This window comes from Varanus komodoensis, unplaced genomic scaffold (assembly GCF_004798865.1).
Source record: "Varanus komodoensis strain SLA01 unplaced genomic scaffold, ASM479886v1 scaffold3, whole genome shotgun sequence".
Classification (NCBI taxonomy): Eukaryota; Metazoa; Chordata; class Lepidosauria; order Squamata; family Varanidae; genus Varanus; species Varanus komodoensis.
In genome coordinates, this window is record NW_025335761.1 from 2,608,428 (window position 1) to 2,633,997 (window position 25,570).

The following is a 25,570-nucleotide window of genomic DNA, read 5'->3' on the forward strand; positions in this document are numbered from 1 at the left end:
CTAATACATTGTGTATTCGTTATTGTGCCCAAGTTTCTCCATCGATTTGACATGACTGGCTTATTCTGGGTCTGGCACTCCTGCCATTTTGTGACAGTCAGTGGTGTTGCCAAAAATGCTGGGGTGTGACTGACACAGTTGTCAGATCTTTTCACGAGCATGTGAAACTTACACAGGCCAGAGCTGACTAGTCTGTCCATTTCTACTTCCAACTACTGCTCCACACTTTCATTTTTAGTGCAAGGAAAATTATTCAGGATTTATATTTTCACTGAATATTTTCAGCACTAGCTGACCTATGCATTGTTTTCTCAGACAGCAACCACTTGCAGTGTTAGCAACACCTTTAACTAGTGCAGCTGTTCCATCTTGTTGTAAATGCAGGAAATCCACATACATATTTATTACTACCCCCAGCACCCAGACTTGCTGCTAGGCACAGTGGATATGTTTTGAATAGACACTGTACTGAACAAGGCTGCCATAACAACATATGACAGTAGAGTTCAATGTAACAACACTACATTCCTTGTAGTGAAATGCTCTCTTGCGTTCAGACAACATAACAATCCACCATGGCTCTCAAAAATCCTAAAATTAGCCATGGATACTCAGGGCGACTTGTTCATAAAAAGAGCCACCCTGCAGAAACTTCACTGGGTTCACATGGCACAACAACCCAATTATAGTGGATCATTATGTTGTACATTTAGGTTAATAGCAACGATCCAACATTCCTTCTAATCATAATGCTTTACCTACAGTTCTCCTAGCACAGGGCATTCCAGCTTTTCATACCTCAAGGACCACATGAGGACTTGGACACAGGGCTGCACAATAAATTATATTGCCATTTTGCAAATCAAAGGGTTTGCAATATATTTATTTAATTTAATATGCACAATTAATATATTTAAGTAACCATGAAATGAGGGAGACAATCGATATGAGGTCTTAGAGCTGGTTGGCTTTTCTGTGCAGAGATCACAGGAAGCTTCTGCTCCAACCACCACCCAAGCACAATGACCACTCCTCTGAGGTGGCCCATGCCTTTTTTTCCTGTTTCTCCCACCCAGAACTCTCCCATGTGACCCCCCTTCTTGGAACTGGCACACTGAGCCTCTTGTACTTTACTTTTGTCAGCTGGAATGGCATGGGGCTTGCTAGGGCAAGCTCCCTGCAGTCATGCCCATGCCATTCCTGGGATCTGGGCTGTGGGGGAATGGGGAGGCTCCAAGTGGCAAGGAGACAGAACATGGCCTTGGGGGCTGTATGTAGCACCCCCTGCTCTTTTACTGTAGGTGCATATATTTCCCCTCTGTTTACTCTGCAACCATTAAATTGGCTCAGATTTCCCTTCCATTTACTTCACAGCCATTAAGAAAGCATATCTTTCTGCATGTTTAAGAACTGTCAGGGAACCTTAGTAACCACAACAGTAAATAGTCTGAAAAAGGAGCTGCAAAAAGTGGTGTTAAAGAGTTAATATCTTCCCTTTCTGGCATAGCTTGAGACTCAGGGAAGTGTTGAAAAGGTGCAAGCACTGAGAATTGTCAATGCAATATTTAAAATCAAGAGGAGCACATTAGTAAGGGAAAGATATTGTCCTCACTTCACTTTTGGTGCATCTACATGTGCTTTTCAACTGACAACATGGTAACTGGACCTGCACAACTGTCTGCAAATTAGCCTATATTCTTCTGGATCTGTGACCTACAGGAATTTTTTTCAGGCAAGAGTATACATATCTGACAGTAATACAAGCATCCTTGCAAAGGACTAGGAGAAATAAAAATAAAATTATGAACATAGGCATTTTAGGCATCCAAATCATTCCTTTAAAAGAAAAAGAAAGCACCTTTTTTCCCATTCTTTTTTGAGACTCCAAACAAAAGGAGGTAACGATCAAAGCAGGGAGAAGTAATAAGGTGCATTCTGCCATGAAGAACACTGGGATATAAGCCAAAGTCAGCTGGATGACTGAGAGGGGAGGAGAGTAAGAACAACCCACGGTAAGTCAGATTCTCTCATGTGTACCATGGGCTGTTCAGTGAACAACCAACCCACTGTGGCTTATTTCCAGATGGCTTAGCATAGCAGGCAACTATGCAAACAGTAGTTGCTTTTTCTGCTTTTATCCTCCCTTTAATATTATAAGTGTATCTTTGCATTGGGCTGCAGATTGAGAATGCTGCATTATCCAGCTTGCCCTCAAGACAGCAATGTGCCCCTTTACAGAAACTGGGGCTTCAATGTAGAATTGTGCTACCCAAAACCTATTTTTATTATTCATAAAGCTTACTGAACATGGATATTAGAAGTCACACAGTTTTATTGCTACATTGCTTGTAGTCAATTACAGATGCAAGAACCTTCTAAGTTTGACTAGAACTTATTAGTTCAATCCATCTGTTTGCAAGCAGCTTTAATCAAGTCTTCTATTAATACCGTTCTTTGTCCTCTGTCTGCTACTATGATTATTAGAGATTAAGTTTAGCTAGCCAGCCTTCATGTCTGCACAACAACATGTCTCTCAAGAGTGCTGTTCTTTATGCAGTCTTGATTTAGCATCTCTCTTGATTTCTTTCAAAAAAATACGTAGCCACAAAAGTATTTTAAGGTTTGTCTTTTTATTTAATAAAAAATGATTCAGTTAAGACAGGCTCTCACAGAGGAAAAGCCTTCTTTGACAGCAGTTAGATGCACTGGAATGCAGATTCGCATATAACTCATGAATGTGATGGGTCATTTATGGACTAATCTTCCATCTCAAATACATAGCCAAGTTCATCTCATACTATTAATGCCACATATCTAAACCCGAATTCCTGTGTGCACACCAGTCTTTTGTACATGATCAGGTCTCTGCTGTTCTTTTCAAAATGCCTGCCTGTGCAGAAGCACCATAATAATGTTAAACTACCTTGGATACCCCTTGATTTTGCATCTAAGGCACTGATGACTTCTTCAAATGCGAGTTCGCAGACAATGGGTGCTGTTGTTTCAAGGCAGTTACCCCACAAAGTAATAAAAGTGAAACTGAAAGTAAAGCTCTTGAATAACTGAGGAGGAAAGGGATGCATAGGAATACACAGTGAGGTGTACACAGGTCAAGAAATGCATGAACATATGCAGACCACGCCAACGGCTTAGCAGGAGAAGAAGTGGCTCTCTGAGATTCTGACAGTATTATGCAAGCTTGTCTCTTCTTTGTATAGGCTTCATGCAGCATGAATAAACCATTTCGTCAGCACAGGCAGTGGGAACCAGAGCACAATTGCTACAGTGTTTTAGTTTTGCATTATTTTTGCCATTATTTCATATTTCACCAGTATTTTTTACAAAGCTTTGATGGCAAACAACTGATTGTCTTTCTGCCACTACGTCTGTGTTGCTAAGTTCTGAGGTGCAGAAACAGGTTGCAGGGGCTGTGTTAAAGGCTGGGAGAAGTTGCATGTGGGCTGCGAGCCATGTGTTGCCTACTCCAGTGTATAGAATGACATCCTTTTTATTTGGTAATATTATGCTTGGGATACAAAATTTTAATTACTCCTGTGAACTGTGTTTCTTTTTCATTATTTTAAGTTGCCTCTTTGCACATAAATTATAAGCATTGCATACCCACTGTGTCTCAACTATTGATTTTTTTAGCCAAAGGCATGCTTCACAGTGATAAATCCAGATCCATTAATCTGCTCCATGCAGCACAAGCTGGCATTCTTGTAATATGCTCCAATTTCTGAGCGATCTGATTCAAACGCATTGAGGGGCATCAATTCAGTTATTCAAGTACATTAGCTGAACTGGAATTGAACTACATTAACTTTTGTCCAAGCTGGTTCACAACGAGAAACTATGAGCTCAGCTGTCTATTTAAACTATGAAAAAAATGGTATGGTCATTCAGGAGCATTTGAAAATAAAAGACTGACCTTTTACCCTGTCCCCTTTGTGCAAATGAATCTCCCCGTCTCCTTGAGGTTGATATGGCTTCACAACAATAAATAGTCTTCCAGGTACAGCACTATAAAGTTTGCGTTTTGGAACTTGATAATCCAAGGCAGATAGCGTATCCTTGTTGGCACTGGGGTTATAACTGGCACTAGAAGAGCAAAGTAAAACAGCATTAGTTTAACTTTTAGACTAGGGAACCTTCATCACCATCCCTCACCAGTTCATAACATAACGCCCCAACAGCCAAATAGCCAGAAACTTGTCTGGTAGTCTAGACATTTCTTTTTAACCTTCAAATAAATCAAACAAAGTGTAAAAGGTCAGGTAACTATATTTTTTTATAGCAAACACAAAAAGTCAGGAGCTGTCTCTGGATTTCTAATCCATTGGTTAAATAAAATGACACAAACAAGGAAAGAGCATGATTGAGGAGCACAAAACACTTAATGATTAAAGCTACTTGAGAAATACGTAGGAGGCAAAGCTGACTGCCCAGAACATCATTTCAATGTCCCTAGAAAGATTATTTACAGGTGTCTAAAACCTGCTGCTTTTTTGATCCAAGTGAATTCCACAGTGAATTCCTATATGGTGTAGAAAAGTGTTTGTTTTAGCTCCAATGATTTTGCTTACTAAAGGAAAATGCACAGGCAAGCTATGCATTACATACAATTGCGCATTATAAAGTTACACTACTTCTTTTTAAAAATAAAAGCAGGCTGCGGAAGCTGCAACTTTGAGTGGAAGAAGCAGCTTGCACAGAAACATTCACTGCCAGCACTTTTGTGATCATGTATTTTCTTTAAGGTGCTTGTACATCACCCCCAACTTCCCACATGGGATTCCAAAAGCATGACTTCACTTGTAAAAAAAGCAACTCGGGGAGCAGTTGCGTGAAAAAACACAAGTGGGTAAACAATTAAGCAGCCTAACTCCCCCTGCCACTTCACTCAAAACTGAAGCCTCCTGCTTTTCATTCTCAACCATTGGTGTTTCATTACATATATTTGTATATAACACCCAGGTTGCTATATATGTAGCTCAATTAAACCAGATGCACAGATGCCTAAGGATGAGAAATTCTTTTTTGAAGATCTGAGCCAAGAACATTCCACAGGAGTTAATTATGCTGCTGCTATTCTATGAGAGGAAGGACCATTCCTGACTACATATGCACACACTTACATTTTAAATGTAATCTCTGCTGTTCCCTGATGTGGCACTTTAGAATGTGCATGCAAACTTATTTGTATTTATCTATAGGGGGTGTCTAGGTTTCATAAGATGTTATGAAAGCTGAAGCCAGTCAGAAACAGTGTTACACACAACATTGATTATTCTGTCCTAATACTATTTATGATTTGCTCCATAAAATTTTACATCTTGTAAGATTTAGATGCTCCATACAGATACAAGAAAATATATACAGAGATATGTAGAAATGTCCCCCATAGGAACAAGATGAACTTTTACAGCAAACACTACCAACTTTAGTTCCAGTACTAAATACGGCGTGATGTGAAATGCATACATGTATTTAGCATGACTAGGCTGATTCCTCCTCCCAAATAAGAGTCACATACAGGGGTGGTGGTGGGTGACCCTTTCCTGCTCAGCAACAATGCAAAGAATACTTCCCCCCTGTTAATCCTGAAAGGGTCTACATAGTGGAGAAGGAAGACTGTGAGAAGAACAAAGGGACTTTGGAAGAAAAATTGTGGAAGACATGGATCAAGGTCAGTTTGTATTAAGAACTGTATTACAAAACTTTTAAAAAATCAAAGTAAATTCTTTAAAAAAAATTAATATTGACATGTCACCTGATGTGCCGGTGTTGCTGCCGCTTCGCATCCTCTCCTAACCTATTTAATGAGGGTGAGCGGCTCCGAGAGGTTGAAGTATAGCTTCCAACAGTTTTCACAGTTCCATTAGGATTATTCTGCATCTGTTGAAGTAGGTGAGGCGAAAGGCTACGGTGTGAAGAAGCTAAAGAGGAAGCTGACCAGTCAGGAATGTTAATGTTCAGATTGTTATCACTATTGGACCGGAGCAAAACACGAGGTGTTACCAAGGTGGTCTGAGGTCTCCGTCTTCTGTTTGAGTATGTAGGAGCTTCTCTAAATGGCACTGAATTGAAAGGGGGAAAGAATACAAAATTATTCTCTGGTAAATCTAACTGGTTTTAATAACATTTATCAGTCTATTAAAAAATTCAGCAATGTATTCCCATTTTTATGTGTAAAGGAGAGCAACTATTTCTTGGCTGATTGTCTAATCAAGATGAGCACTAGAATTATAGCTAAAAGGCAATTAAAATTAAAACATGATTTCTACAGGAAATTGCTTTTCAAAAAACTAGATTTAACATATGATAAAGCTCCACATTACTGAGTATCCAAATAACGTCATATCTCACCATAAGAGACCAGAATTGGAAACTGACATTAAACAGTGAATGCTGGCAGTCTCCTCCTTATGAACAAAAAGCAACTGTTGGAACTCATCCAGCAAATGTGCAAAATCTAATAAAAATGTATACTAGTTTTTAATATGGCAAAAGTACAATTTTTTCACCCTAAAGTTAGAACCTTCTTTTAGTACAAAATTAGAGATTGATATTAACATAAATACAGGAAAGCACAAGAAAAATAATTTATTCCATTGTAGTGGCTCCACATAGGAATACATGGGAATGTTGATTCACATTGTTCACTAAATGATGCAGAATATTTCTATGCCAGCACCAGCAAACAACTGACAGAATAAATTAGCAAGAATGCCTATATTTTTAAATTTGTACCCCACCTTTCTATCAAGAATGCCACTCAAAGAATGTTAAGCCAAGGGTAGAGAAACCCAGGCCTGAGGAACAACCTGAGATGGTTACATCAACTTCTCTACGCCCCACCTCCTCCCCTCTAACACACATCATTTGTTGAATTCTGCAGTTATTTTCCTCATTCTAAAAGGCTAAATGCTTCTGCTTAGTTATTGGCAGTACGACTTTCTGCTACAATATGCTAGCATTTGTTTGTTTGTTTGTTTGTTTGTTTCTGTACATTTAGCACCACTCACCAGAATGCAGCTATCAGGAGCTTCTCCAATTTGAATTTGGCTCCAGGCTGACAGAGGATTTCCATCTCTGCCTTAAGCAAACCACACCTTTGCAGCCTCAAATCTCTAAGATGGTAAACTATAACACTGCTTTTGTTTACAAGATTACAGTAGGATTCCTAACATGACCTGTTGCGAGAGCATTTTTACTAAGTGCTAAAAAAATACCAAATATTATTACACCAGTCTCATGCCCAGGGATCGGAAACTAGTGGCCTTCTGTATGTTGCTTGACAACAAGTCCCATCTTCCTGGGCCACTGACTATGATAACTAGAGCTGATAGAAGTTGGAGCCTGACATATCTGGATGAAGAGTCTTGCTGAATAGTCAGTTGTGTACAGAAGGCTAGACCGCATGATGGAAAGAAGAAACCATTTCAAGAAATCATTTGATTTGTCAGTACATGCCACGTCACTTTTTATACAAGTTCCTCTTTCAGTCATAATAGGGGGCATAAGTCAGCCATCAGATGACACTGCTGGAAAATGTTTCTTCTGGTACAGTGAAAGTGAAAGATCAACCTGCAACAAGGACTATCCATGGCTATCCTTCAGCCATGAAGCTAAGGCATGTTATTTTTCATCTACAGCAGGGGTTGCTACCTGGACTGTCTGGATCCCCAGCGGGTGCAAAATAGCATTTCAGGAGTGTGGCAAAGAGGAAAACTGCATGGTGATTCACCATAATAATCAATAACTTTATTACTGATACATTCTTCACCAAACATTATCCCAGTAATAAAATTATTTATTATTATTTTGTTTGCGTTTGGATTCAGTTCTCTTTTGTCAATGAAGACAAAGCCTAGGAATTGCCTGAATCCACAGGCAGACTTGCAGATTGCAATCAGCAAGAAAGTCCCAAAATATGAATGAGAAACAGGAATAAAGCTGTCACTGTATTTTATGTTCATAATTGGGATTTATCTTACTTTTTACATTTTTTTTTCTAATTGCTCAATTTATATTTGAATTTTATGCACGGACTGAAAAGCTTTTTTGTAGTTCAATTTGTTCACTTGCATACTGTATGTGTAAAAATTAGACATCTGACTTCTTTATCTTCATATCTAAAGACATTTGACTTCACATCTTCTAATGTGGTATTACTTTTGTAAGGGGTGTGAACATAAATCAATCCTTTTCTAGGGATACAGAGTGTACAAAAGGTTGGGAACCACTGATCTACTTGACTGAAACAACCCCTTAAACATATCTCCCCAAGAGGAAGGAAGCAAGATTCTTGAACCCTCAAATCAATGTGTTTAATTCGCTGTTCTTTTTGTGTGATAGTTAACTTTCATAAAGCTGCTGAGGCTTTCTTGCGTTTTCATCTCCAGAACAGCAGATGATAAAACTCACTAGTTGTTGCCAGGATGACCTATGCCCCAGAAGCCTTTGAATCAAGCAAGGGTTCTCACCTCTTTTGTAAGTACAATATTGGATTGGCTGCAGTTCTTGGAATTAGAGTTTAGTACCCAAGATGCTGCTTGAAAGTTATGTAACTCTGTGCCCCTCTTTAGCCCAGGCGACAGTGTTTATGCATTCCCATCTGTCTGTCTATCCACAACGACACCTGTCAGAGTATTTCACTTATTTTCACTAAGTCATGAAAAACAAAATAGTAAAATCCATACTCATTATATTACCTTTTAAAAATTGCATACTCCCAAAACAATCCAATTGTTTCCATGTAAAGTTGTTTAAGATTTAAGTGACTATCAGTTAAACCACAAAGTTCTGCATTGACTGAAGCTGTTCAATCAACAGATTTGAATGCAGGAATTTAAGACAAATCCTAAATGCTGGAGCACAGTCATCCAGCATTGCCCTACTTGACATTAATCCCCATTACTACTGACAGAAAAGAGTACAATCCTACACAAGCACTGGGAATACAGGCATGTGCCAGCAGTTCTCAGAGGAGAACGCAGCATGCCTCAGTTCTCCTTGCAACAGCCCCTTGCAAGGCTGTGGCTGGGGACGTTCTGGAGCAAGAAGGTCAAATGGTGTCTTGTTAAACCAAAACTGAGAACTAGTCCAAAGAATGGCATGGAAGTGGCTATGGGCTTGAACCAGTACTAGGATCCTGTCACATGATCATATGAGACATTGAGCCAGGTCAGGTGGCATGATAAACCAAAGCCAGGCTTTTCTGGGTGTGTGGAGGTGTTGGTACACACTGGCTCCTGGCTCTTCCTGATGGCAGGAAAGATCCTTTAATTTCCACCATGCCTTGCTGGGGAGTGCTGGGAGTTTCAGGACCTTTTTCTGTCTAAATGCACATAAGATTATGTCTTGAGCAAATTCAGCTTTAGCTTGTTTTTTGTTAAAAAAAAGCAAAGGCAAATATACTGCTAAGTTTGTAGAAAGACTTGTATATAAACAAGTAGATATACTTGGCCAGCCCAGAGAGCATGATGCTAGTAGGTGGTTCTCAAATTACTGTAATAATAAAAGAAATACATTGTATGTCTGTTTAGAGGCCTAACAAGCTGAAAGGTGAAGTAAATAAATGAACTACAAGCTATTAGATTCATTCATACTCTTGGTTCCAAATGCATAACAATGTACATTAGGGAAAGAGAGAGAGAGAGAGAGACCGCCCTTCACTGTAGTTGCCCATCCTCTAATAACCTCTGGGCTATGCTCTCAACAGAATATATTTCATGACATATTATATGTAGAATGTTATACAAGGTTTTCAAACAATATTTAGGTAAGGCTCTTAGAAAAAAAATCCTCAAATATTAGTGCTGATATTTCAAAAGTGTGTAGTAAAATTGTCATCTTCTAAATTTTCATTATGCCTTGCCTAAAGTTTCCAGTGAAGAATTTGCTCAGACTTACTGAACTCAATGGGTTCAATCCAGTCTTGCACTCAGAAGAGTCTGTTGGTGCTGAGGCAAGAATTTTCTCCAATTCCTCCTTCCCCCTGCAGGTTCCAGCAGAACATTTCCTGCTTTTCTGGAGTCTTCCAGAATATTGTTGGGAGCCAGTCTCCCCACTCATTCCTTTCTCCTTCCACACAGATCCAAACAAGCAGCTTCTAATTACAGTATTTATTATGTTAAAATGGGGTACTGAACAGGTCATTAGCAAAAGATATCAATCGGGTTAGGAAAACCATTTGCAATGTATGGCTGTGAAAGCTGGACCATAAGGAAGGCTGAGCACCAAAGGATTGAGGCCTTTGAATTGTGGTGCTGGCGGAGACTCCTGTGAGTCCCTTGGACTGCAAGGAGATCAAACCAGTCAGTCTTAGAGGAGATCAACCCTGACTGATCTTTAGAAGGCCAGATACTGAAGATGAAACTCAAATACTTTGGCCACCTAATGAGAAGGAAGGACTCCCTGGAGAACAGTCTAATGCTGGGAACAATAGATGGCAAAAGAAGAAGGGGGCGGCAGAGGATGAGGTGGCTAGATGGAGTCACTGAAGCAGTTGCTGTGAGCTTAAGTGGACTCTGGGGGATGATGGAGGACAGGAAGGCCTGGATAATTTTTCCATGGGGTTGCAATGGGTCGGACATGACTTCACGACTAACAACAGCAACAACAAAAAGGAAAACCAGCTAAATAGGGAGAGATTACCATTCATGTCAAGAAAGAGATTCAAAATTGAATCTCCTTCCTCCCTTTCTAACCAAATCAAGTTAGCTCTACCCTTAGGGAGGTTCCTGTTTCCTGTGGGAAAGATGGCAAAAATGCCTGTGCTACTCAATTATTCTGCTTTCTTAAGCTGGCATTGGTCAATGGGACCTTCCTTCTCTGGCCCTGCCTGTTCAACAACACCTTCCCCCATAACTGGAGATGATCTGGTTTTCTCCAGTTGCTATGCTTATTTCAAGGCTTGCTTATGATTCTGACTGCACCTCTTCTTGTAATACATATTCAGAATCTGAGGCAACCACTTTGGAATGCAGTATTTTGGGGAAAGTGGGCCCAGTTCCTATATTATTGGGAGATGCAGGGGAACAGGAAATCAAAAGAAAATTGCCACCCGCCCCACTTTCTCCAGAAAGAAACCTTCATTAGAATCTAGTTTGTTTCTTTGTGCTTCTGTTTATGAAAAGGCAAATTTGAGTCTAATTCTTTGGAAGGATTTCAACTTAGGCATAGGGCAAGCAAACATACAAATGAGATTAATCAAAATACTCCAATTTACTTTCTTCATGAACTGTACTATACATCGGACTTCCACATTAAGAGTTCCAAATTTTAGAAAAAACAAAATCACATCAAAATGAATTCCATAATTTTTAGAATACCTTTTCCTCTTCATATGGCAAATTTGAAGGTCTTACTAGTTTAGGGGTTAATTTTCACTTGAAAGACTGAGTTTGTAACAGTTACAATTTTAAGGCAAGGTATAAATACCATGACTATTATATAGAAAATTGGTCAGAGAAACAAGCATCTCCCACAACACATCTGCTTCTTTCCCTTTTCCCATGCTACAAGTGAGAAGATAGTTCTAATTTGCTTCCTGCATGCACTATTTTATTTTTCATAATAAGAGTATAACTGCATTTTAAAAAAATAACTGTAGAACAAGAACATACATTCTTTAACATCTTCAGGGTTGATTTCCATTTTCACATTCAGTTATTTTTCAAAATTATAGTTCAGATATAGAGATACAGGAAGCACTAACAGCATGTTTCTAAGTAATTATCACCCTTCCAAATTAAATAAAAAGATATCATAATCTACTGGAATATTTATCCCCTCCAATTGTCAACAATACTATAAACCAAAGAAATTCCCTAGTCTTAATCAAATACATACAAAGCTTTTTCTGTAAATGAACACAAGCCTTCTCTGAGACAAACAGAACAAACAAGTCACACGCAAGCCTTTATAATGAGTTCTCTAAAAGGACATCCTAGCATTAAAAAATTCTGGAAAAGATACGGAAGGAACTTAGTATAATTATACAGTAACTAAGCAGATCATATAAAGCGTGCACATTAAAATAGCAGTTCTCGAGCATCAAGTGCTTTGCGCTCAGTGCTTACCTTCTTTCTTTGTTAAGGCATTTAACAAAGACTTCATTTTCTCTTTTACTTTAGAAGCAATCCCCTCATTACATAACCTTTGCTAAAATGAAAAGGAATAAAGGCTATCCAGTTTCTATGTGTTTTAATTGCCTGCACCGTGGCATAAGCAGCAGGTTTCCATGCACTGTATAACTACCAGCATAGCTGGGCATCCAGTTCCCAGCATTCTGCTGATGGCAAAGCCCACCCCACATTCTGTCTGTCAGCTGGGAACCAACTGTGTGCAGACTGGAACTGCTCAAAAAATCTTGCTATCTTTCATAGCATTAGTCATGTGAACACCACCGCACAGTTTTTCAGACATTCCCCTGCTCTTGTAATTAAGACATTTATGAGTGAGAGAATAGGGATGACTGAAGGAAGGAGAAGCAGCGCAGGTTGAACAGGGTCAAAATTAACATTAGGGGGAGAGGGAAGCATCGTTCATCTTGTTCATGGAAGCATTTCACAGGCCAAATGAAAACCTTGAAAGAAGTAAGAGCCCTAGGCCTGGCAAAGCTTAACCCACTTTCTGTCCCCACGTGTTTCCTGATAGTTGTTTACTTCTAGGAATGCTTGCTAGACTTCACTGTTTAGTCCCCAGGTTTCACATACTTCCTGAACACTTGAACAAATCTCCCAAGCCAGGTTTTTAAAAAGTCCAATCGTGTCTAATTCTTCTTTATTTGATGGCAATAGCCTACCACATAGTTATCAAAGAAGCACTTTAGTCGGAAACTACTATAGCTTTTCAAAAGCTTTATTTGGAGATGGTTTCAACGAATGAATTTGGATGTATTTGCAAAAGTTACTAAGAGCTCAATCATAAAATGCTTACTTGAAATATTATCCTGTTTCAATACAATTCTTTTTCAATTACATTTACTTAGAATTGCAACCTAAGAGTTAATAGCAACAAAATGAAACTGGAAGGATTGTGCCCCTTTACATATATAGTGTGTCAGAAACAACATGTTATATTTTACTTTGAACAAAACTGAGGAACAACTACCTAATGAACCTGAAAACTGCAGTGGTACCATATGCAGACTCACATTTGTGATCCAATAGAAACAATTGTCCTAAATATGAATAAATGGATCATTTACTAATAATAGTGTTCTGCTGCAACAGTATCTGCCTGTTGCTGGTAAGATATCTACAGTTAAAGACTGGAATCCTTAGTTGCTAGGAACAAATCCTTCACAAATAAAAAAAAGATTGAGAGGTAAAAGCCACTTTTAGCTGTATTTTATCTTCCTGTCTGCTTCTGTCAAAATAACTGGAAATAATGATCAAGTATAACTGCTTGATAATGCAAGCATGCTAATGCAATAATACTACCAGTTTAAAATTCATTTATTATTACAGCATTTATTCCATTTTAAAATAGAAAATTAAATTCCCCTAAAAATATATTGTTGAGTTGATACATTTTTTAAAAAAAATGATTTTAATGGGATGAAAAATATATACAATACACCCAGACGAAATCAGAGGGTACAAATGTACATGGAAATCACTTGAACTTTCAAGAGACATGACTGGTCCCTTATTATTTGATACAACATGTACATTATTATTATTCCCTGTATTATCTAATTTAGCTGGGACAGTCACTTTTTAGTCTACCCCTTTCTAGTGTACCCCTTTCATCCATTGCTAATACAAGGAGGTTGACATTACAATAGTTGTATATATATACTCTGTGAGATATATATAGAGGGAAGGAGGGAGGGAGGGAGAGAAGGAAGGAGTGTACCCAATCGCAATGCCAAATGCTATAATTGGTGATCACTTAGCTGTAAGCTGTCAAAGACAAAAGCAATGTTTATTTTTATTGCATTGTCTGCCACTATGTTCCACACCACTTAATTGTCAGATTTCAGCCCTAGTTCCACCGACACTTGTGCAGGAGTTTCTCTATTTTCAAGAGGGCACAGGTGCAGATCAGGACTACATTCAAATCAGGGCCCTGTGCTTCTTTCAATACAAGTGGCCAATTTAGGCACTCTTTTAAAAAGCAAGACCATAACATGGAGTTTTATCTCAACTTGAACCCAGTTAAAAAGTAAACTGTTTATTTCTGTAAAGGCTTCTTGAGGGAAATAATCAGTGAGAAGCTGTCAACATTACTGATCTTCTCTTGCAGTATGATGCAAAGGTATACTTCACAAAATAGAGCACACTGTCAGGGCAAGATGGGTGCATTACCAAAACCTGGCATCCACGTGGGTTAGGGCATTCTAGAAATTGTAGGACTTAGGACTGAATGCATAGGATTGGATCTTTAATTATAGAAATAAAAATTCAAATGTTTAAGATTTTACATAAGTTTATATAAGCTCAGAAAAGTACACATTATCAAATTTGCTTTGTGGATTAGCAATAACAAACAATATTGTTATTATTAATAATTAATATGTTTCGATACCACCCAACAGATGAAGGTCTCTGACAAGAGCTGATAAAATAAGAAAATGGGCAATGTTCATTAAGATTAACATTTTAAAACAGTATCCTATGCATGTTTTGACAGGGAAAAAACCTACAATGTCTTTAGACAGAAAAAAAAATCACAGCTAGCATGGGGCCTTTTTCTCTCTAAACATGAATACATTTGCACCCTTGGTGCCTTGTAGAACAGTGAGAAAAACAACCATATAAACCATCAGTCTGTTTTCCTGTAACATAGTAACATAGAAAACCCCATCATCAGAGCTTCACAGAGCTTACGCACTTGTGAAAGGAATATGAATTCTCCCAATTAAAATACAGGCTTATACATCAAGACTGAAATAAAACCCATGCAACAGATGGATACAGGTTCATTCAGATATAGATCCCAACAAGTTTATTTAGATGTACTCTTATGTAAGCAAATACAGATTCATGCCTATAAATATAAGCATATACCTTTTCCCCTGATCAAATTGTAGGTTGCATTCATTGTACAGTTTGTATTTTCTCATATGTAGACATTACTTTACTTTCACTGTCATTGAAATCCTTTGTCTTTGGGTCCATCTTTACCACCAGAGGCCCAGGTGGCTTCAGTGGTTGGGCACACCCATTTACCAACTTTGGTGTACCAACTATGCCTGTTCCTGAATAGGGATAGCTAGTCATTGTAAATTCATGTACTGGTAACCTTACAACGTTCTTGTAATGTACATACAGTCCTCAAGTTATGAACACCCAAGTTACGACAATCTGTACTTACATACAAACTGTCATAAAGCTTATTAATGTTTAAAAAATTACTGCAGAAATTTAAATTTAAATTAAACACAGTTAAATTTGGAAAATTCAACAGTGGGCACAGAATTGGAAAAGGTCAGTTTACATTCCAATTCCAAAGAAGGGCAATGCCAAAGAATGTTCAAACTACTGTACAACTGCGCTCATTTCACATGCTAGCAAAGTTATACTCAAAATCCTACAGTATGTGGATGCTTCAGCAGTATGTGGAAGTACAGGCAGAGTTTTGAAGAGGCAGAGGAACAAAATATCAAATTGCCAACATATACTGGATCAAGGAGAAAGCTAGGGAGTTCCATCTACTTTTGCTTCATTGACTACGCTAAAGTCTTTGATTGTGTGGATCACAACAAATTGTGGCAAGTTCTTAAAGAGATGGGAGTACCAGACTATCTTATTTGTCTCTTGAGAAACCCCTATGTGGCTCAGGAAGCAACAATGAGAACTGGACATGCAACTACTGATTCGTTCAAAATTGGGAAAGCAGTACGGCAAGGCTCTATGTTGTCGCCCTGCCTATTTAACATATATGCACAGTACAGTATGTGAAAATCCAGGCTAGATGAATCACAAGTCAGAATTAAGATTGATGGAAGAAATATCAACCACCTCAGATACGCAGACGATACCACTCTAATGGCAGAAAGTGAAGAGGAACTAAAGCGCCTCTTGATGCGGTTGAAAGAGGAGAGTGTAAAAGTTGGCTTAAAACTCAACATTAAGAAAACTAAGATCACGGCATCTGGTCCTATCACTTCCTGGCAAATAGATTGGGAAGAAATGGAGGGACTGACTGATTTTATTTTTTGGGGCTCCAAGATCACTTAAGCCAGTGAGTGCAGCCAAGAAATTAAAAGACACTTGCTCCCTGGGAGAAAAGCTATAGCAAATCTAGACAGCATACTAAAAAGCAGAGACATCACCATACTGACAAAAGTTCGTATAGTCAAAGCTACAGTTTTCCCAGTTGTGATGTATGGCTGTGAAAGTTGGGCCATAAGGAAGGCTGAATGCTTAAGAATTGACACCTTTGAAATGTGGTGCTGGAGAAGACTCCTGAGAGTCCCTTGGACTGCAAAGAGATGAAACCAGTCAATCTTAAAGAAATCAACCCTGACTGCTCCTTAGAAGGTCAGATACTGAAGATGAAACTCAAATACTTTGGCCACCTAATGAGAAGGAAGGACTCACTGGAGAAGACCCTGATGCTGGGAATGATTGATGGCAAAAAGAGAAGGGGACAGCAGAGTTTGAGGCAACTAGATGGAGTCGCTGGGGCAGTGGGTGTTGGCTTGGGTGGACTCTGAGGGATGGTGGACAGGAGAGCCTGAAGGAATGTTGTCCATGGGGTCGTGATGGGTCGGGTATGACTTTGTGACTAAACAACACACTTTAAGATGTTCAAAAGAGGTCTTTGTGGATGTCACAATGTAGTATCTCAAAGGTGAGCCTTCTCTGTGGTGGTACCTGCTGTCTAGAACAGACTCCTCCATGAAGTGGTATGCTTTAGAAGCCCCCTGAAAATGCACTTGCTTATCCATACTGTCTCTAGCTTATAATTAATTGTCTGTATGCTCTTCTACCTTACTGTTCCTTGTAATCTTTGTACTGTAGTTGAAATTGTATTAATAATCTATTTAAATGTGGTTGTATTTATATGTAAACTGCTTAGAGATTGTGATATTGTCATATGTAAGTATTATAAATAAAAAGTCATTTGTGCAGGTATTAAAAATAAGGCTTTTTAATATTTCAAATAGGGTGCTCAGAGTTTATTCTGTGTTGCTTGATGGCATGCCACATTGTTTTATTTTATGTGTGAAGTTGGTTGGTAAATAATAGGACAAAGCATCTGTGTTTCAAAATGTCAGTACAGTCAATTTTATTTCAAAGAGTAGCACTCTTCTGATGGCTGTAAGATGCATGCAGTAAAAAGAAGACTGTTCAAAGCCAGGAGTGTAGCAGAACCCCCAGGCATGTACTAATGTCAGAGATGCAGAAGAAATGCAAATCCAGGATATGGACAGAGTTCCAGGAACTTAAATAAGGGCTATTAGGAACCTCACAGTGTCTCTCCAGTATGGCTTAAAATCTGAACCAAAGAATTCCTACAGCTCTTCCTCCCATCTACCCAAGTCCTTCCAGGGAATTCCCCATACTTGCCACCTGGACCACCACCAGCAATGGCAATCAAGTTCTAGGGGCAGGGTTAAGAATGGCAATTGTGGTATGCCATAGTGCACCGGGGGCAAGAGAGTCGAGTGGCCCTTAAACTTAACAGTGTTGTTTTCCTAGGCACTACTGGCATAGCATCTTTGATTCTGATAAACTGGCAACAGGTGCTGTAGAAGTTAAATTTGTTTGTTTGTTTGTTTAATTAGAGATCACCTTTCAAAGTCCTCCCAAGGGGACTTGCAACATTAAAATTCAGATAAAATTGAATAGCACTAATTAAAAAAAAAAAACAAGATGGCAACTTGTCATTGAAAACACACACTATAAAACATTATTGAAAATGTACAGCCTACTTGCAACTACAGAGCAGAGCTTACCTTCTATAATTATGCAACCTGGCATTGTGACCGTTAGCCAAGACATCTGAACTAGCCACAATATTATGTCCAGTCATTTTAAACCTCTCCATGGTGAACTTGAAAGGCTTTGATGTATAAAATGGAATCCTTGAGTTTGTCTTAAGAACAATTCTTTTGCTGATTTCTGAACCATAAGATATAATTGATACATAGATACTTCAGTTTTGAAAAATGAGAAGTTGACAATAAATTAAAAATTGTGGCAATAATACAGCCAAATACAGGTGGAGCATTAATGCTGTACTCATAGAACAATGCTCTTTTTCCCCAAATATCTGGGTACTTCATTTCAGAAATCTTTGTTCTGACAGCCACATCTTAGATGCTTTTGTAACTGCCCAGATGGCAGTGAACATTCTTTTAAAATTTCTCTTTTCTAAGGATGGCCAATTAATAGCTCCCTCACTCCAAATCTTCCAGGACTAAGTTATGCACTTCCTGTATGGGGATGATGTTTGGGGTTGAAACCAGAAGATGCTCACAGCTGGGAAATAGTCCAAGATAAAGTTTTGGGTCTTCTCCAGGCCACTACCACTGCCCACGGAGAATTACTGTATTATTGTAAGTGTCCACCTGATATTGCTCAAATATTTTGAGAAATCTGAATGTTAACCAGAAGACCATCTGGATAAATTTACCTGTCTGCACTACTTGGAGCAGAAGCAATGAGCAAACATGTTGTCCCATATTTTACAAACATGTTCCCTCCCTCTTTTAAGTGAAGTAAAGCACTGGGATATGAACAAAACTTGAGCCCAACTTCTTGGATGGGATGCTAATCAAGATACTGCCCAAGTTAAGCTTTCAAAATTAGCTCTGTGGCACCCTTTGTAAAGAAAACAGTTTATTTCATGGCACAGAAGCTCTTACCAGCATAGGAAAGCATCAACCAACTTAGATTTACAAAGTATGTGTCAAGCGTATCTTGAGGGGAGTTTTTCGAAAATCCCCGTGCAACAGCGCCTTTGTCTCTGTAGAAAGGGACAGGTGGGTGATTTAACCATGGCATTATGAGGAGGCAAATGCTGAGTCAGATTACTGGTAACTTCTCAACTCAGAAGCAAAATCTATTTGTTAGTTATCAAATGGTCATTTCGGCTACATTAGTTTTTAAAATGGGAAAGGGCATTTTACCCATTAATTATGTTAGATATCTAGCCAGATAGTATTTTCGGCTTCTTTTAGTAGTTCATATATCTGCTAGGGTTCTCACTGTTCCTGCCTAGAGTTCTGTTGTACACAATGCATATACTTGCATCTTTTTTATGACCTGTACTTACAATAATAAAATTTATTACTACTACATGGTAATACTACTACTTCATGGTACTTAATATGTAATATGAAGTACCATGTAGTAGTAGTAGTTAAGTAGTAATAGTAATACTAAGTTAAGTAGTAATAGTAGTAATATCAGGTACCATGTAGTAGTAATATGATTATTACTAATAGTAATATATGGTTATGGTTGGCAGCAATGGAATGTCCAGGTTTTACAAAGGCTGTATCTGCCTTAGATCACCCAAGGAATCAAAGAATGTGCAATAGAGTATCTGCCGGACACACACATATAAATAGGCAAAATAGCATAGATATACATGCAATTATGTTTTTAATCAAGGCTGTTGAAAGAAGCTGTTTCTTCTATTACAATTCACTGGGTTACAGGCAGCAGGGTTAGGTGAGCCAGGAGCCATGGAACAAGCCAGGAGTCAGGGCTTAAGAACCAGATCAGGATCAAAGAACAACCAGGTGGTACAAAAAGGTGCAAGCAGAAGTCAGGACCAGAGAGAGAAGACTTAAGCATAAACCAAGTCATGACCAAAGAATAACCAAGGATATAAGAACATACTAGAGCTCAGGAAGACTTTGTTGTCCAATTAAGACAGGAATCACTTTATTTTTAAAGTATTTTATTAATTTCCAATTTAAAATACAAACAAAATAACACTACATTTAAAATACAACATAAGGATTTGACATACAATAAAAATAATTATTTCATTACTTTCCTCTCCACCACCAGGACCAAGGATACAAAAGGGAAAAAACCTTGAGATACTTCAGGATCTTATCCCCTTCCGAAATGGTAATGATTCTTTTGACAAGCATCTCTTTATCTTGTCCATTTCCTCAGCAGCAACACAATGCCTCTTTCAGGAGACATATCCACTGCACCACAATAAAGGGCAGGTGAAGTGGCCACCACTGCTCCCTATTATGGTGTCCTCTAACACGCTTTTGTGTTAGAGTTTGCTTGCATTTGCCTCCCAGTCAGTCTGGGTATGTTAAATCAATATTTGAAATTCAGCCCTCCCACACCTCAAGGTAGGAAAGCCTCACAAAGGCTAATGGTTTGTTCCTATGGATAGACAAGGGAGCTTGTCTATCCATAGGAACTTCCTTTGGTCAAGAGGGCTCCAAGTCCCAGAACTGATTCAGAACAATCTCCCCAATGTTTTTGTTTTCAAATATTAAATTGTATAATCACAGCACAGTACAAAGTCATTTTTGTAGCGAGTTCCATCAAATAGAAAGGCCATTTGAGAAGAAGAAGATATCTGGAGTTTGAGAGTTAAAGATTAAATATATAACAGGTTAGAATAATAAATGTATCTATCTCTTTCTATGGCAGAGAAAAAAGCGTGAGAAGCTGGCCATTCTGATTCTTAAAATAAGAACATTTTAAATTGTATTAATATGCTGCATTTCCCCTTTGCAGAAATAACTGTTAATGAGTCACAGTTGTATAAATAACAGATGATTAAAAAAGAACCTCATAGCAGCATTGTGGGGTTATCTTTGTACAAACATGTAGGTGTTGGTTGGTAGCATTTGTAATCTTCTATACGGTCAGCTCCATTGAGAGGAGGAGGAAGTGAAGAAATTTGGGATAGATGAATAACTGAACTGAACTTCACTATTTACAGTAGGGGCTGCTATAATGCCTATTTTGCTTTCTGCAAAAACAAAAACAACCCCTGCAAACAAACACCCCTTATCTGTTTTTCACTTTTTCCTACAAATTCTCAGATTTAACATGATGCATATATAACAAAAATGACAATATTTTATAAATAAGACATAAAGGTGTCTATATAGTCTAGTATAAAAAGTGACTTTGTATTGACATTAGTCTTAATAATGTCTCTAGCCCTTTAATGTTTAGAGTGGGAGAAACAGAAGCAACTATTTCCACTAATTTCATGGAACTTTTTGGCTATATTCAGTGTGGTATTGAGAAAAAGTAAGGGACAGAGGAAACCTGTCAAACCTGTCAAGTTACCACACAAAAAGCACAGAGAAGCAAGCAGAAATAGGAGCAATGCCAAGGAACCCTGTGGCATGGTTTGCCAAAAGACGCTGCGGTTCCTGAAAAGATCGCAAGACTGCTAAAAAAACCCTGAAGATGGGAAGGAAACACTAGGCATGGGGGAAAGGAGCAGGAAGAGAAATGCATATACACACTGCTGCTGCCTGCAGCCCCTACCTTAAATTCTGTTTGCACTAGTTGATCCCTGCGTACAAGGACTGCATCCAACCCACCTTCCAAAATTCCTTGCAAGTCCTCAGGTGAAAGAGACACTCTCACCTTTTGCTCCTGAATCCCTTCCCGGCCACACGAGCTGGCTGCTGGACTCAGAAAGGAACTGGCACTACATTCACTGTGGAGATGCTCCACACAGCTACAGAGTCCACACATCGAGTGTGCCAAAGGCTGAGAGATGGAAACAGGCCATCTACTTGTGACAGCAGGGACTGCTCAAGCACAGTCTTGACTCTGCCACCTGGGGCCATCTCCTCTCATTCTGGCTGGAGAAGTGGCCACTGCTATCTGGGATTGTCTCAGAATCTGATCCCCCTTCAGCCCTTGTTGTACATGAGGAAACCAAACTGGTGACAACACAATACCAGGAGATGCAGTACACTGCTGACAAACCTGCACATGGACTCAACGTAATGATACACCAACAGGGGTATGATGAGGTTTGAGGTATAGGATAAGTTGTACGACCCTCCCCTGTTCTACACTGTCAGCCTATGTGCAGCATCTTGAACATGTATCTCTACTGGAAGAAGACCACCAGCAAATCTGGGATGTTTTGTGGACATACTGGTGCATCTGACATTCTGCTGGAGCAGTTCTTTCTCCAGATCTTATGATCCCTCCGATGGGAGATTTCAAGTGTAGGTCTGTACTCATTAAACTTTTTTTATCAGAAGCAAATTATCACCACCACCACTACTTTTCACTTTTCTTAAGCCACCTTTCTTCCTACTGGAAGAAATCCAAGTTGGCTTACAAGTTTCTCCACCACGCCACTTTATACCCACAACAACCCTGTAAGGCAGGTTTTGCTGAGAGTGAGTAACTGTCACAAAGTCACCTGGTGAGATTCATGGCTGAGCAGGGCCTAAATTGCTCAAGTCACCAGTCCAAAACTCTAACCAATATATCACACTGGCTTTCTTAATATTGTAATGGACAATTATTAATTATTCTTTACATTCATACATTTATAATATATTTTAGTTGAAATGCGCCTAGATATCCATATAAAACACAAAAAGAAATTTCAGCAAACAAGTTTATATGTAATTTCACTGTTGACAGAATTTCTAAGATACAACTTGATCCTGTAGTAACAAAATTTCCTGACAGAACCTTAGTTATTATATGCATATCTCATGTTTTCTTCAAGGATCTCTGGGAAATATACATAAGAAAAGTTGGGTTGATACTGACTGAACAAGGTCACCCACTTTGGCTGAGTAGAGATTAGATGCTGAGTTTTCCCATTTATAATCCAGATGTTTAACCACTGGCAGAATTGCACTATTAGGCTGCAATCCTACACACACTTACCTAGGAGTAATTCCCTCTAAACTCAATAGTGCTTATTTTGAATAGACAAGCACAGAATGCAGCTTGCACCTTCTGAAGTGGGCCTACACTTTGCTTAACATGTTAGGTGTTATTTCTCTAAGATTACAAATACAGGCAACATACCTTTAATAATATTGCTTTACTCCTGAATAAATGACAATCTATTTCATGCCAAAGTAATTCTGGAAGTTTGAAAAGATATTTGAATTCTGAAAAGATAGGTAGAAGTATTCCAACTTTTGGATAAATAATACTGTTTATTGATCAGGGATTTTTATTCTGAATTGAGCTATTTAATTGTTTCATGTGTTCTGTAAGTTTTCTCTGTTTTGGAAGCCGCTGCAAGAATGCTAACTGGCCACTGAAAGGCCGGAATCACACACACATCATCCCACCATGACAGGCGCAGGGGGTGGGTATGCAACCATACAAATAAATATATAATTATATTACTAACAAAAGCAAAATAGAGTTGCTTAGCATTGTTTGACCAATTCAGCTAGGGGCTGAAGTATCTGGAAGTATACGGAAGTATCTGATTGGCAGAATTTTAACTTTTTAAGAAAAATTATGCAGATTCAGGAAAAGCCTCTCTGACTAAGGCATCAATATATCTGCTTTAAGAAAAATGACAAACCCAGAACACTGATATAGTGATTTATTTAAATAAATAAATAAATAAATAAATAATAACCTTGCAGCTTTTCTTGTACTTTTCTTTCTACCATTTATTCTAGGAGATTGATTCAGACAAATTAGCTTTCTGAAGTAGAGGATAATCCTAAAAATTATACAACTGTAAATCAGATAAAACATCTGTATCAGAAATGCACATCAGTTTATTTTGTTATATAAAAGTTTTGATACATCCTGAGAAAATATGAGCAGAAACAAAACTTCCCAAAAGGGAAAAATATGTTCAGATGCAAGGATGGTCTCCAAACACAACAGATATTCAGATAAACATCAAAACCATAAGTCCACTATTTATCTCAAGATACTACAGATTACTGCAGCTTTAAAAAATTGAAGAATCAACCATTCACTAAAAGAGAAATTGGAATGGTGGTTATGGCTATAGATGTCCGTAACTCCCTTCTAGTCCATAACTCCCTTTTTCAGCATCCTCTCTCTCAGTCTCTCTGGATTCTGGAACTAAGAAAAACATCTTCCCAGGGACCCAGCAAGGCGAAAGAAAAAACAGTAAGTTTGAGGAGGAACTGTGGAAGAGGGAGGAATGATGGAAAGAGGGAAGAGGAAAAGGTGGAAAAGGGGATGAAAGAAATAAGGCAGGTTGCTGTCTTTCCTGTTTCCATTTTCGAGACAGCAGCAACCACTGGAGCACTAAGGAGGTTTGGTGGTTCATGAGGTATGTTGAGAGCATGACTATCAAATACACTGAAAGCATGGCAGGGGACAGCAGTTCCAAACATGTCTAAGGGTCTCAGAGGGGGAGTTTTTCTGAGCTCTGTTAAATGTCACTCTGTTAAGTCCCTTTCTGAATCCTTGTAAGTAGTTCTAAGAATAGGGCTGGAGAGTGTGTAAACAAAAATCTACAAGGTAGTATATGCACGCGCATCTAAAAATACTAATTTAGATATCCCAAAACTCCAGCAGGGATTTTTAAAACTTTATCTCTCTGAATGGCTTTATTATGGCTATGCCCATGCTCTATCATAAACTGTTTTTTAAACTTTTTTTTTAATACAGCAATTCTGTGAGCCCTAGAAATGCATTCTAGGGGCCACTGGTTATTGCAGATTCCAATCCTCACATCCTGAGACCATAGAAACAGAGACAATTTCAGGAAGAGAAAATAGAAGCAGATATCCCTCCTTTGCTGCCACCACTTCCAAGATTTAACAGAGACTTTGGAAGAGGGCTGGAGAGGGAAAAGTGAACAGAACATTGTGTGGAGAAAGGGGAGAAAGACATGGATCTGTTGCAACCATGAGTTTCTCTGTTCCCCTCCCTGTGCACTCAAAAGTCAGCCAGCAAGATGGGCTCAGAGGTCCATTTAGCTAAAATCAGCATGCACAAGATTGCAGCCTGAGCCCTGCACTAACCCAAAGTGGCCTTTTCAGCATTTATCTTCCCCTCCATTGTTCTCGAAGAACACATATTTTCCAGTGTTTTTGTGAATGTTTTTTCCCCCTCCTGCTCCTTCCCCATCCAAGCCCGAGATAGTATGCAAGTTCAGAGGGAGCTGTGTAAAAGCCACCAGACATTGTAGAGAAGTGAATTACAGTCTCACACAGCACAGCTTAGAGAGCTGTTAAATCTTGGGAGCTTCTAATTGGGGAGCTGGGTAATCCCTGAGTTTTCTGACCAAGCTTGAGGAAACTCCCAACCAGAATGGCTAAACTTTAGGTATGCTTTCATCTCTATGCACATGGTAGCCCATGTGACTGGTAAGAGCCCCACCCAAGTCCTGCCCTCAGCTCTAATTACTATCACACAGGCTGGGAACTTATAAAACAGCCTTTCGGAGCAATTGAGGTTAGGGTTCTATTACTGAACAAAAAACAGAAGTCTTTTTCCCATTCACTAAAAGTCTCTCTCATTGAATTTGCAAATTTTAAAATGAAACAAACAGGCACACTGGGCTTAATTCTAATTAACAGATAAGAGGGGGATAAATACGCAAACATCCAGGACCTTTCCTGACAGGTCATCAAAGTGGCTGAATTAGAATTAGTTGTTTTGGGGAAATCAGC

At 38.8% G+C, this 25,570-nt stretch overlaps 1 protein-coding gene across 1 annotated transcript in view; it reads right to left on the bottom strand.

The window, feature by feature from the left end:
- LOC123026260 (SH3 and multiple ankyrin repeat domains protein 3-like) overlaps positions 1 to 25,570 on the bottom strand; it is a 111,363-nt gene that overhangs the window by 6,842 nt on the left and 78,951 nt on the right. The window contains exons 11-12 of the mRNA XM_044435670.1: positions 5,774 to 6,080; positions 3,932 to 4,101 (exon numbers count right to left, since the gene is read on the bottom strand). Of these exons, the coding sequence (XP_044291605.1) occupies positions 3,932 to 4,101; positions 5,774 to 6,080 (477 nt within the window). The remainder of the gene's footprint in view (positions 1 to 3,931; positions 4,102 to 5,773; positions 6,081 to 25,570) is intronic.